The 12,186-nt window shown below is 36.2% G+C and overlaps 1 protein-coding gene across 1 annotated transcript; it reads left to right on the plus strand.

Annotated features, from left to right (window-relative positions):
* Nucleotides 1-1,068: 1,068 nt before the first annotated feature.
* LOC147857990 (putative potassium transporter 12) lies at nt 1,069-9,184 on the plus strand. The gene is made up of 9 exons (XM_087326686.1): nt 1,069-1,601; nt 2,295-2,535; nt 3,517-3,765; nt 4,075-4,125; nt 4,218-4,478; nt 4,558-4,610; nt 6,770-6,884; nt 7,152-7,406; nt 7,897-9,184. The coding sequence occupies exons 1-9, from the start codon at nt 1,320-1,322 to the stop codon at nt 8,940-8,942; spliced, it is 2,553 nt and encodes an 850-aa protein (XP_087182812.1). The 5' UTR covers nt 1,069-1,319; the 3' UTR covers nt 8,943-9,184.
* Nucleotides 9,185-12,186: the final 3,002 nt, after the last annotated feature.

The raw sequence follows: 12,186 nt of genomic DNA on the forward strand, positions 1-12,186 counted from the left end.
AATGAGAAAATAATAGTGCGATGTGATGAGATGATGAATCTAAATAGTTGCTTATCCATGTATTTGAGTATATACGAGAATAAAGGGATTTTAAGTTACATGGAAGCAAATTATATTACCCAACACATAATTAATACAACAACAAATCAGTATGGTGGTTAATAAGAACAAATAAGAAACCACAAGAGAGTGAGGCAAATAATCAACCGGGAGCAACTCAAGAGCTGACTCACAAAGTATATTTGAGAAAGAGTATGGTACACAATGTATGTAAAAAACATGAGCTCTACCATGAAAACACACACACACACACACACACACACACACACACATGTGTAGATCACGCCTCCCGACCACATAGGAGATGCTTGTACTCGATCAATGAAATCATATCCACACAACACAAAGGATGACTTGTAAGCTCAACACGAAACTGTCACGAGTAGAAATCACAAAATAACCACGAAATCATGGTATTGCAGGCAAACTTGGGTCAAGCAGACCCAAGAGAGAGTTACGCCTACATTCCAACGAAGAACGTGGTTGTATGTGCAATATCGAGATATGCCATGCATGGTTATTACTACTACTACTACCAAAGGGACTTCACATACATATGTTGACTTGACTATACACATTACATATATTGTTCTTTTACTCTTCCCTTCCTTTCCTATATGTACATACATACATACATACATACATACATACATACATACATACATACATACACAACACACACACACACACACACACACACACACGATACATACATATATTCACATACAAATAAGAGTATAAAATACACACATACAAATAAGAGTACAAAATACACACATACAAATAAGAGTACAAAATACACACATACAAATAAGAGTACAAAATACACACATACAAATAAGAGTACAAAATACACACATACATATATGTACATATTCACATACAAATAAGAGTACAAAATACACACATACATATATCATATGTACATATTCACATACAAATAAGAGTACAAAATAGTGAACGAAGCGAGAGACAATTGCAAGGAAGAAAAAGACTTAGACAAATACATACAAATACATAGAGAGAGAGAGAGAGAGAGAACGAAGAAGCCACGGAAGTCGAAGGTGGAAACGACCGAGCGATGTCTTTTCCCTCTCGTTCTCCTTCTGCCTCTGCAATTCTGCAGGATCTGATTGAATGCAGGATTCGTTAAGAAATAGGTCGAGATATTCTTTTTCTCCTTCTCCTGCGAAGATCCTTGTTGTGAAATCAACAACTGTCTATTTCTTGCCGAAGAAGGAAAACCAGAGTATTTACACATGGAGAGATCCGTGTTTCATAACACGAAGGAGGAGTTAGAGGAAGAGAAGAAGAACGGAGAGGGTAGTAGCAACGATTCTAACACTCCTACGGATAGGGATAATGGTGATGGTGGTGATGATGACAGTGCTGATGATAAGGGTGAAAACTTTGATGCTGAGCTAATGCGTGAGGGCTTGACAGTGTCTCATCCAAAGCTGAGAAGGGCTGAACCTCTTGTCGACTCACTTGATGTGGAATCTATGCAAGTCACGGGTCTCCCTGCCTCTCCTCTTCCTCAGGTTAATTGTCTCTTTCTTTTTCCTATATATTTATATAATCGTGAAACAAATGTAATCATATTCTCTCAAATAATATGAAATTCTATGTTTTAATTTCTATCTATCTGTTCATTTATTTATATTTAATGATGTTTACATTTTTCCTTGATATGTTCTATTGTTTTCTCTCTGTGTATGTACTACGTTGAAGCAATGTGTTCTAGGATGTGTATCTAAACTAGAAAGCAATCATACTATCCCCCAGAAGATGAACTGCTATGATGTTTTTCGCATATACCTTAATGATTCTCATTTATTTTGATCTCTCTTTCTCTACATGAGATAAAGTGGTATCTTATGATCACCAAGTTAAATAAATATAGATGTAATCTAAAAATACCAGCATTCATGTCCTTTTTTTAAAACTTTATATCTAAATTAGAAAATGGTATTTTTTGATCATTTTGATATATGATGAGGTCTTTGATTCACTGTGTATATGCATTCGGAAAAGAAAATGGCTCTTTTCAAATACACGATCTAAGTATTAGAATGGGTTCATCCATGCTTTGAATCATAAGTCTAATTCGGAAAACAGTATTCAATGATCACCAGGTCTTATTTTGACATGTGATGTAAATGTTAGCATAAATAAATATTCATGGTTTAGTTCTTGAATGAGAAATTATAGTTTATTTGTGAATATATTTTCAGGATCCATCATTGGTCCTGGTACTTCAGCTAGCATTCCAAACAATTGGGGTCGTCTATAGTGGATTGGGAACGAGTCCTCTTTATGTTTATGGAAATGCATTCAATGATGTCGAGATTGGTAGCACATCAGATATCTTGGGAGCCCTTTCGATTGTGATTTACACGCTCACGCTCATCCCACTCATCAAATACGACTTCGTCGTTCTTCGTGCCAATGGCACTGGGGAGAGTGACTTCAAAGGTCACTGGTTATTGGTCTTATTTGTTTTTGGATCATAGCTTAGTAAGTCTCACGATGTCATAAAGTTTAGCAACATTTTAGGGTTTGGAAAAGGCAATAGGTTTAGATTTGGAAGTTTCAAAGTTTAAAATACTCCTAGATTTGGGCAGTTTATATCTGTAGATGCATATGATATAGCAGAACGATTATGATATAATGACTTCTTTAGTGTTGCATGAATGAAGTAGTTCATTTTCATCTGTATGTGATGCTTGTTTACTCTTCTTTATAATTGGGTTGTGCATGACCTGGGGATATTGCGTGTGCCTTTAGTTTGGTAAATGAATACATGCCCCAAGATCTAGATCCTTAAGGTGCACTGATTTGACTGTAACAGGTGTATGTCTTTCTTATACCTGATTAATCGCACTCTACTCATTGAACAATAAGCTGGTTTGAGTTTCTCCTAAGTTCTAGATGCTCTATATTGTGCATGTAAATTGTTTCCTTGTCTTACATTCACTCACTATAATATGCATTCATTTCATCCCTGACATTTGAATTTCATAAGTTGATTTATTTATTTTAGTTTATATGAGAAAGTTCAAGGTGTCGTACATCATATTTCTATTTCTATTTGGAATCTCAATGTCGAAGCATGAAAAGAATAGGGATCTCATTTACTTTGCTACAGAATTTCGTTTTTATAGAATAATGAAGAAAGGCAAGTCTAGATATTGTCCAGCACACCTTCATTTCTCTCTATTTCTGTAAGATCATGTAATATTTCATGAGATGTTCTATAAGATTCACTAGATGTAATTGTTTGATCTTCTGAAAATGTTAATATTATATTTCATTTCATTTCTCTTTTACACATTTCTTCACTCACTCAAACACACGTGCGTTCTGTATATGAGTTTTTTTGAGAGGTTTTGTATTACTGGAGTCCAAAAGGAGGTGAGAAAATGTCTTTCCTGACTTTTGTAGTTGGACTTGCAGGTGGGTCATTTTCCTTGTATTCGATAATTTGTCATTATGCTAGAGCAAGCTTGATACCCAGTAGGCAGCCGACAGATGAAGAACTATCAAATTTCACCATTGAAACGCCGACAAAGCGTCTGGAAAGAGCGATGACAATTAAAGGGCGTCTAGAGAAAAGTGTGTTTTGGAAAACTTTTTTGTTCGTGGTTGCACTTATAGGAGTGAGTTTAGTCATCTGTGATGGAATCCTCACACCATGCATTTCAGGTATGGCTCATTTATTATTGTATATTTTCAATGGTTAAGAGGAGTAAAATAGGGGCATCAATTTGGACTTAAAATTGGATTTTATTTTTGTAAGGTAACTATTTTGGTGGCAATGGGTTGAGAGTTTTTCAAATTACGTTTTTCTTGAAAAATCTCAATATATCCTTGAAAGCAATTCACTGTTTTTTTCCTCTTTCCTTAAATTTGTCCCTTCTCTTGTTGAAAATTTATAACCATTATGAACTATTGGATTTTGAGAAGTAAAGTTTACCATGAAAAATCCCCCGTCCTCTTTTTCTTTATTTGCAGTGATGTCTGCTGTAAATGGACTTAGTGTGGCATTTCCTTCAGTTCCACAAGGTTATCTAACATTTTATTTTGATGTAATGGGTCAATGTTGTGAATCTTTTGTTATATCTTCACAATCTTTGTTTTTGTTTTTTGCTGCACAGAGTCAATAGCGATGGTTGCAATTATACTTCTTCTTACTCTTTTCAGTGTCCAAGGACTTGGCACTGGAAAAGTCAAATACTTTTTTGCACCACTATTATGTTTATGGTTCGTAGCAATAGCTGCGATAGGCATTTACAATATTGTCAAGTATGATCCAACCATCTTTAGAGCCTTCAATCCTGCATATATCTACTACTTCTTTGCAAGTAACAAGATGAATGCGTGTTATGTACTTGGAGGGCTAGTGTTGTGCATTTCAGGTTATCATACAAATCCTTTATCCAGATTTGGTATAAATCAGGTTTTAAACTTTCTCTTAACTATGATTTTGTTTCTCAGGAGGGGAGGCAATGTTTGCAGATCTCGGAAATTTTCCACTAAGATCCATTCAGGTGACGGTTAAAATTTTAAATTATGATTTTTTTAGGTGTAAAAACTACTAGGGTCGAATCTCTTATCTAGGCATTTACACAACAACAGGTTGTAATCCTATTGTGGATCATGACGTCCTTTGTACCAAGTTTATTATGACAAGATAACCAACAAATGAAGTTTAAATAACCTCAAAGTAAGAGCCCTGCCCTTGCTCTCCAAGTGCGTAGAGAGCTGTAGATGCTAGTAGTAAGAACCAATAAGACACGAGGATGAGTGCATGATGAGATAGCTTAGTCCTCACTACTACTAGAAGTTTCAAACTTCAAATTTATCTTGTTGAAGGCCATGCGATAATGCAAGAGGGAGAGAAGGATAGGGAGAGGGAGGATGTAATGCTTTTCAATGAAACGGTTCTGAAAGAGCTGATGAACACTAAGGCGTCCAAAAACTTCTTAGTATATTTTTTCTAGATTTTGACAATTTTCCTCATCCAACTGGTGCAAGCTGTCATGACATCCAGCTCAAAAGTGTTTCTCAATCATGCAGACAAGAAGGCCTATTGGAATCGGACCTATGAAGGTGGCTGATCTTGCGTCGACAATTTGGCCCACCATTGCAACATTACTATTCAAGAATGTAGATGGTGCAAGTTTGCAGACTCAGTGAACTCTACCCTCAATGTGTGCGCTGCATCAAATTGTTGTATGGAAGTTAAAGCCTTCAACTTATCCTGCATACTTCCAGAAGTTCCAAACTTCACTGTTGCACTGCCTTCCTGATTTTCTAAAGGTGCCAAGTGGTTCTAAATAGGTGCATATAAAAGTTGCACTCCACCATTTATCATTTAAGACCTCATTATATGGCCTTCAGCCATATTAGAGCTGCTCATATGTGGTTGGAGCAAAACCAGCTATTCCTTGATAATCTGGTTGCATGCCAACATTTTTGTCCATGGTATTGGCCATGCCTTTTTGCATTGCCCCAAACATATTCCTCGTGTAGGAATTCCAACAATATCCTAGAATACCAAACCACCTCGAAAGTAACCATAATGTGGAAAGGGTGGTTGTGGAGGAATTGTCTGGTAAACAATCTGCTCACCACTTCTCTGACAGCTCAAAGAAACATATTGTCCTTGCAAAGAAGGTTGAGTTGCATTTGTTTGACTAATGGGGGTCTCAACATCTTGTTTTCTGAATTGGCCAGTTACCTCTGTGGCTCACAGGACTCGAAGATACTCCGTTTCCTCTTGAGAGATGGAAGGAACTTGCATGTACTCCACTGTTTGGGTTTTGCATCAGCTCCTGAAATGTATCCACAGAGTTTGAGAGTTGTGTCTGAAATAAAGTCATTTAGAAGAGTAAACCTCTTCTCTTTGCTAGGGATTGGCTAATTTCTTTTCTTGTAACTTACATGCACAAGTAACCAATTGTTACATATGAGGAGAAAGTCATCAAATCCTCTAGATAGAACCATGAAACTGGCTTGTGGAAATTCCAGATAGTGGTAAAACAACCACTGATTTAGCTATAATTTCACCACCAGAGAAATCTTATATAAAAGAATAATCACTTCTTCAAGGTTTTGGACTTTGTAAGACTTTGACATCCACTAAAGTTAGATTGCTCCTCAAGGAACTTAAAACTCTGTTGAGCCTTGGCTGGTTGACTTTGGTCAGGACATTAATAAGCAGTCCCAGTGATAGTTTGAGCTGCTACGTCTATATCTTTTGCACATTAATGTATGTTACACTTATATCCATAACAGAGATATGGCTTGTTTTGGTGACATAATTGTAGCTTCATCACCAGAAGGATGTAGTAATTTACGTACTTGGTAAATGGACAAGATGATGTGGGATGTAAAAGCATTGTCTTTATGCCTCCAATCAAAATATTACTTTTCACAAACAAAATTAGTCTTGTGTCATAGTGGCAAAGCTATGCTTTATATCCTTAAAGCCACAAGTTCAAGTGAGAAGCAATGGGTCTAAGGTCATGTTCATTTTTAAAAGCATTCATATGTTATAACATTCTGATTATTATACTAGAAATTTTCAAAATCACTCGTTTTAAATTTATCTGTGATTCTTTGTCACATCATTTTGAGAATTTCTCCTGTTAACATTACTATAGATAATAATGCTTGATGTATTGATCTTCTAATATGATTCCAGATTGCATTTGGAGTGGTAGTTTATCCCTGTCTCCTGCTAGCATACATGGGTCAAGCTGCATACCTTGTGAAGTTCCCTCTTGCGGTTCATGATGTTTTCTATCGCTCTATCCCAGGCGAGAAAACTTAAAACTCTACTTGTGTTTACGGTTTGTTTTCTATTTGGATGTGTTTCACATTCATACCATGGATACATCGTGATGTTCAACTTGTTAGTCTCCATCCTAATTGTACACAATTTTAATCATGATGTTTCATAATATAAAAAATTTACATATATAAACATATAAATTTTTCTGAGGATGAGACACAAGGAATATGAGCAATCCTTGACAAGTTTTTATTGAAAGAAGAGTTTTCATTTTTTTTTCTCAATTCTCCAGTCACTCTTTTCTGGCCGATGTTTATACTCTCAATCTTAGCGGCAATGATTGCAAGTCGATCGATGATTTTGGCGACGTTTTCTGTAATAAACATGGCATTGGCGCTTGATTGCTTTCCAAGAGTCACTGTGATTCATACATCTAGACGTTTTATGGGGCAAATGTATATTCCCACAATCAACTGGTTAATGGCAATCATATGTGTGCTTATCATAGCTGGCTTCAAGAGTACAGACTTTATCGCTCATGCTTTTGGTAAGGAAATATTTGATTTTCTTTTTATACTGCACAGTGAAAGCTATTGTAAACCCTATCTATATATTCCAGGACAGAAGTAGTATTCTCTTATTTGTTAGGTAGTCACGGATTTTGGTAGAATTGGTAGAATAGTTAAGTTTTGTCTTTTTATGTTCGTGTAAGTCTGTCTCCAAATCTAGAGGCATAATAAGTTAAGGAAAGCAATTTTCAGGATATCAATCTATTTTGCTACACAAAGTTCACATCCATTTAATCTATTGTTAAAAACTGCTAGCACAACTTGTATCAATTTTCTTACAGGAAATCATATTGATTGTCTTACACAAGATCTACTCTGCTTGAAATATGTCATTAATATTTGCTAACAATATCTCATTGATATATTCACAACTAAAAGACCTATTAGTTCATGCCATTGTACCATGCATGTAAAAAATATATTGTTTACTAGTAGTTTTAATTAACTTTTGGTGCTGTGAATTTTTAGGCATCGCAGTTCTAGGTGACATGCTCATTACAACTGCCTTTGCTACATTGATTATGATCATGATATGGAAAACTCGATTGGTATTGTCTCTTACTTTCTTGGTCATTGTTGGAGGTGTGGAGTTGATATACCTTCTTGCAGTTCTTTTGAAAGTATCTGAAGCTGGTTGGGTCACCTTGGTTCTAGCCATATCTCTTGTCAGCATAATGTATATATGGCATTATGGTACCCGTATGAAATATCAAAGCGAAGTGGATCAAAGAATCTCAATGGATTATATGCTAGAGTTGGGGCCCAATCTGGGGACTGTAAGAGTAGAAGGTGTTGGGTTGCTTTATAACGAGCTCATTCAAGGAGTGCCCGCTATATTTGGATATTTCATGAAAAAACTCCCGGCAATACACTCGACCATAGTATTTGTTTGCATAAAGTATATAAATGTACCTGCCGTACCACAGTCACAAAGGTTTGTCTTTCGGCGTGTCTGTCCCCGGGATTACCATATATTTCGTTGTGTTGCAAGGTATGGATATAAAGATGTAAGGAAAGAGGACCATAACTTATTTGAGAAGCTGCTTTTGAAGAGCCTCAAGACTTTTATACGAAGAGAGGCTCAAGAATACGCGTTAGAATTTGGGAGCTTTGAAAGGCTTTCGGATAATATCGATGATGACATTTCTTCACTGGTTGGTAGAAATGGACAAGATTTAGGTGAACTAATCCAACCTTTATTATCAAGGAATTTATCCGGAAATATCGAGGACATTGATATATCTGAATCTCTTCATTCTCTACATTGTAACGAAGTTGTGCTTGATGAGATTGCTTCAACGGAGATTTCCTTTTTGAAGCAGGCAAAGAAAAGTGGTGTGGTTTATCTCATTGGACATGCTGCTGTGAGAGCCAAGAAGGATTCATGGTTCTTTAGGAAACTTGTCATAAATTATTTCTATGCATTTCTATCAAGAAATTGTAGGGCAACTTCAGATATACTGAATGTTCCTCAAACGAACCGCTTACAGGTTGGAATGACGTACATGGTTTAGAGCTTCAATGCCTAAGGTGTACAATTGTATCTTCTGGTTGCTTCGAGAAGTGCTAAGCTTAGATATAGAGAGCCATTGGAGGATTCTTCATCTTAACAACTAAAAAAACATTTGTTGGATCTTTAAAGCTTGAGAAAAGAAAAGACGAAAACTTGTAACTGAAAGTGAGGCATGATCTTGTGTAAAAGAGAGCCTTGTATTTTCACATGCTTTTATTTCTTAATATTCTCTTTCACCCTAAATATTTGAATGTGTATAGAAAGCTGTTTCTCAATAAGTATATAATGTTAAGAGGGATTGAGAGCTCAAGGGCGAGGAAGGGGGAGAGTGAAAGGTATTGAGGTTGAGATTGCCAAGATGGATGTAGCTCAATTGGTAAGATTGTCCAATGGAGACTCGAAGGTCAAAGGTTTAACCCCTACATTCCACATTGGCATCTAGTAAACAGGATATTTATGAAGTAATAGATAGATAGGTGAGAAAATTAGGTTTTGAACCCAACATGTAGGGTTAATATTCTAACAACTTACCATTAGGGTTCTTGAAGTTCTAGTACACATGGCATAATAATATTCTTTATATAGCAAAAATAAGTTCTTTAGGCTTACAAAATTAGTCTCTAGGTTTCATGTAGCTCAATGGCCATGATCTTAATGCTTGTGATGGAATAATTTTGGAGATTGCTACGAGCATTACATGCATAACAAACATGGGTGGATTTAGTAGTGGTGATTAGACTTTATATTTGAGGTTTGTTGTGGAATGAGGCTATAATGGAGTTCAACAAGTTCATATACATGTCATTGTTTGGATGGAACCATGCTCTAGAGATGGTATGCCCCATGTATCTTATATTCTAGTACTTGTCTACATTCTTAACATTACTTCGCTCACTCTATGGTGACTTCTTAGTATGTTGTTAGTGTAGCTATGGTGCTGTGGAAAATAGCAATATGCGATTGCCTTTGCGTCAAGTGTGCTAATATAAGGGTTTGTTCCTTATACCTTTTGAAGCTAAAGCCAGATTTTCTTGAAGTGTCATAGTTAGCCTCTCTATAATTTGTGGAATAGTAATGGAGTCCATGTAGAGTTTGACATACTTATCTTTGATGCATCATTAACTAGGTACGGCACACAAAATGTTCATTGATTTTGGACTCGCTTTCAAATCCCTCTTCCTTAATTCAAGACCTTAGTGGTCACTCACATCTCTCACACCCTTCTTGCGGATTCTTGTAGCATGTGTTGTTAATGTGTCATGGAGGTATTACTTGAGAAACCAACATTTGATTTCTCCACCATTGTAGTAAGCCCATTTTCAGGCTTCAACAAGATGGACAACACATTCGTGTTATGTACACATAACGTAGGTGAGGATAGGTCACTAGTATTTACATAAGTGGAAGGTATGTTCACTAATGTTAAAAAGGGACTAATGTGATTGGATAGAAGGAATGATAGGTGCATGCACTATCACGATTTGGACAACCAATGAATGGAGTGTCTTTTAGAAAGGCACATCTATTCAAGGGGCTTCAAAAGAGGTATAGGCTTAGCTACCCTCATAAGCAAATTACGTTGGAAGGCTGTTGTCTTAGACACGGGTGGTGCAGGCTAAGCTTTTGTCACGATGATCGTGTTATCTCTTCCAAGGTATTATTTATCCTAATATCCGGTTGTACGGGACGTCGATGGTAGGTTTGCTATGTCTAGATCATGAATAGCTTGGGGGTGGTCGGGTAGAATGGGTTCTTCAATTCAATCTATTTACCTTGTTTTAACTTTATTTTGGTCTAATGATTAGTAATACTCTTAATAGTGGTATTAGAACATTTATTAACATTTCTTTTTGTTGTTTTGATGTTTTGTGTGTGAACGATGGGGATCTAATCAAGTTTGTTACCTCGTGCCGATGATTTGATTGATCGTTTGCATGGGCCCCGATATTTTACGAAAATGGACTTATGAACAAGTTATTATCAGATTCACATTGCCAAAGATGATATTCCTAAACCTGCTTTTTTGTATGCGCTATGGCCATTATGAATTTTTAGTCATGCCTTTCACGTTGACTAATGCTCCAGTCACATTCCAACAAGCGAAGAATGAGTCAGACATTTTTCGAGATAAACTTGGTGGTTTTGTTGTCATCTACTTGGATGATATTCTCATATATAATCGTACCTTGCAAGATCATGTTCAACATATAGTTGTGTGACAACTCTTTCTATGCAAAACATTCAAAATGTGTTTTTTTCCAAAAATCTATTATGTACCTAGGTCATTTAATTATGGAAAATGGTGTTGAAATTGAACCTTCTCATATTGAAAAGGTTAATCTTTGGCCCATTCCCCGTAATATTTATGCTCATTCTTAGGATTTGTTGGATTTTTACGTAAATCAATTCGTAACTATTCCAAATTGACTACACCATTAACTGACCTTTTAAAAGGTCATCCAAGTAAGTTTGTCAAACAAATTTCCTGGATATTGTTAGTGATTGAGATTCCAAGTTAGAAATTGAACGAGTTAATCAAATTATTGAGGACATGCTTCGAGCTTATGTAGCAAAAACCCCTTCTAAGTGGGAGCAATCCCTTCCTATCTTAGAATTTGCCCATAATAGCTCTAAATATACATCCATTGGATATTATTGTCCTTTAAATATGTTGATGTATGGTTTTCAACCACGTGCCCCAATCGATGTCACGATTCTTCATGATACATTAGATAGTGTTGAATATGGGATTGGCCACAACCGATTGATTACCAAGCACAAACGAGAAAGACAAAAAAACTGAAATAACAGAAGATGATGCACTGACACAAAGACACAATATATTAACGTGGAAACCCTGAAATGGGAAAAGCCACGAGAGCCCACAGACTCCGAACAGAATCACCATATCGAGAGGAAATACACAAAACAAGAATCTCAAGGCAACGACCTTGAGTTCTTCTTCGTCTGACAGACAATTGCAGAGTTACAACTCTCTCTCTCTCTCACACACACACTCTCTCTCTTACACTCTAGTTACAGAGGCAACTAAACACTATAACCTTTTACAACAACAATGATGATCGTCATACCTAACTACTTGCCCTAAATATATTTATAGAAATCTTTAAAAATTCGTGCTCAAGTATCCCTCCAATCATAGTTGTAATGAATTGTTAAGAGTCTATTACAGTAACTAATCATTAGACCAAAATAAAGTAAAAACAAGCTAAATAGATTGGATT

The sequence above is a fragment of the Azolla caroliniana genome, unplaced genomic scaffold (assembly GCF_043228905.1).
Source record: "Azolla caroliniana isolate FFs.n. ecotype wild unplaced genomic scaffold, voAzoCaro1.0.p SCAF_11, whole genome shotgun sequence".
In the NCBI taxonomy this organism is placed as follows: domain Eukaryota; kingdom Viridiplantae; phylum Streptophyta; class Polypodiopsida; order Salviniales; family Salviniaceae; genus Azolla; species Azolla caroliniana.

Bases quoted from the DNA above. Each gene is read 5' to 3' on its own strand.
- LOC147857990 (XM_087326686.1), top strand. From the start codon at position 1,320: ATGGAGAGATCCGTGTTTCATAACACGAAGGAGGAGTTAGAGGAAGAG. The intron at 4,479-4,557 runs GTTATCATACAA...TTTGTTTCTCAG, and splicing joins GCTAGTGTTGTGCATTTCAG to GAGGGGAGGCAATGTTTGCA. The intron at 4,611-6,769 runs GTGACGGTTAAA...ATATGATTCCAG, and splicing joins TTCCACTAAGATCCATTCAG to ATTGCATTTGGAGTGGTAGT.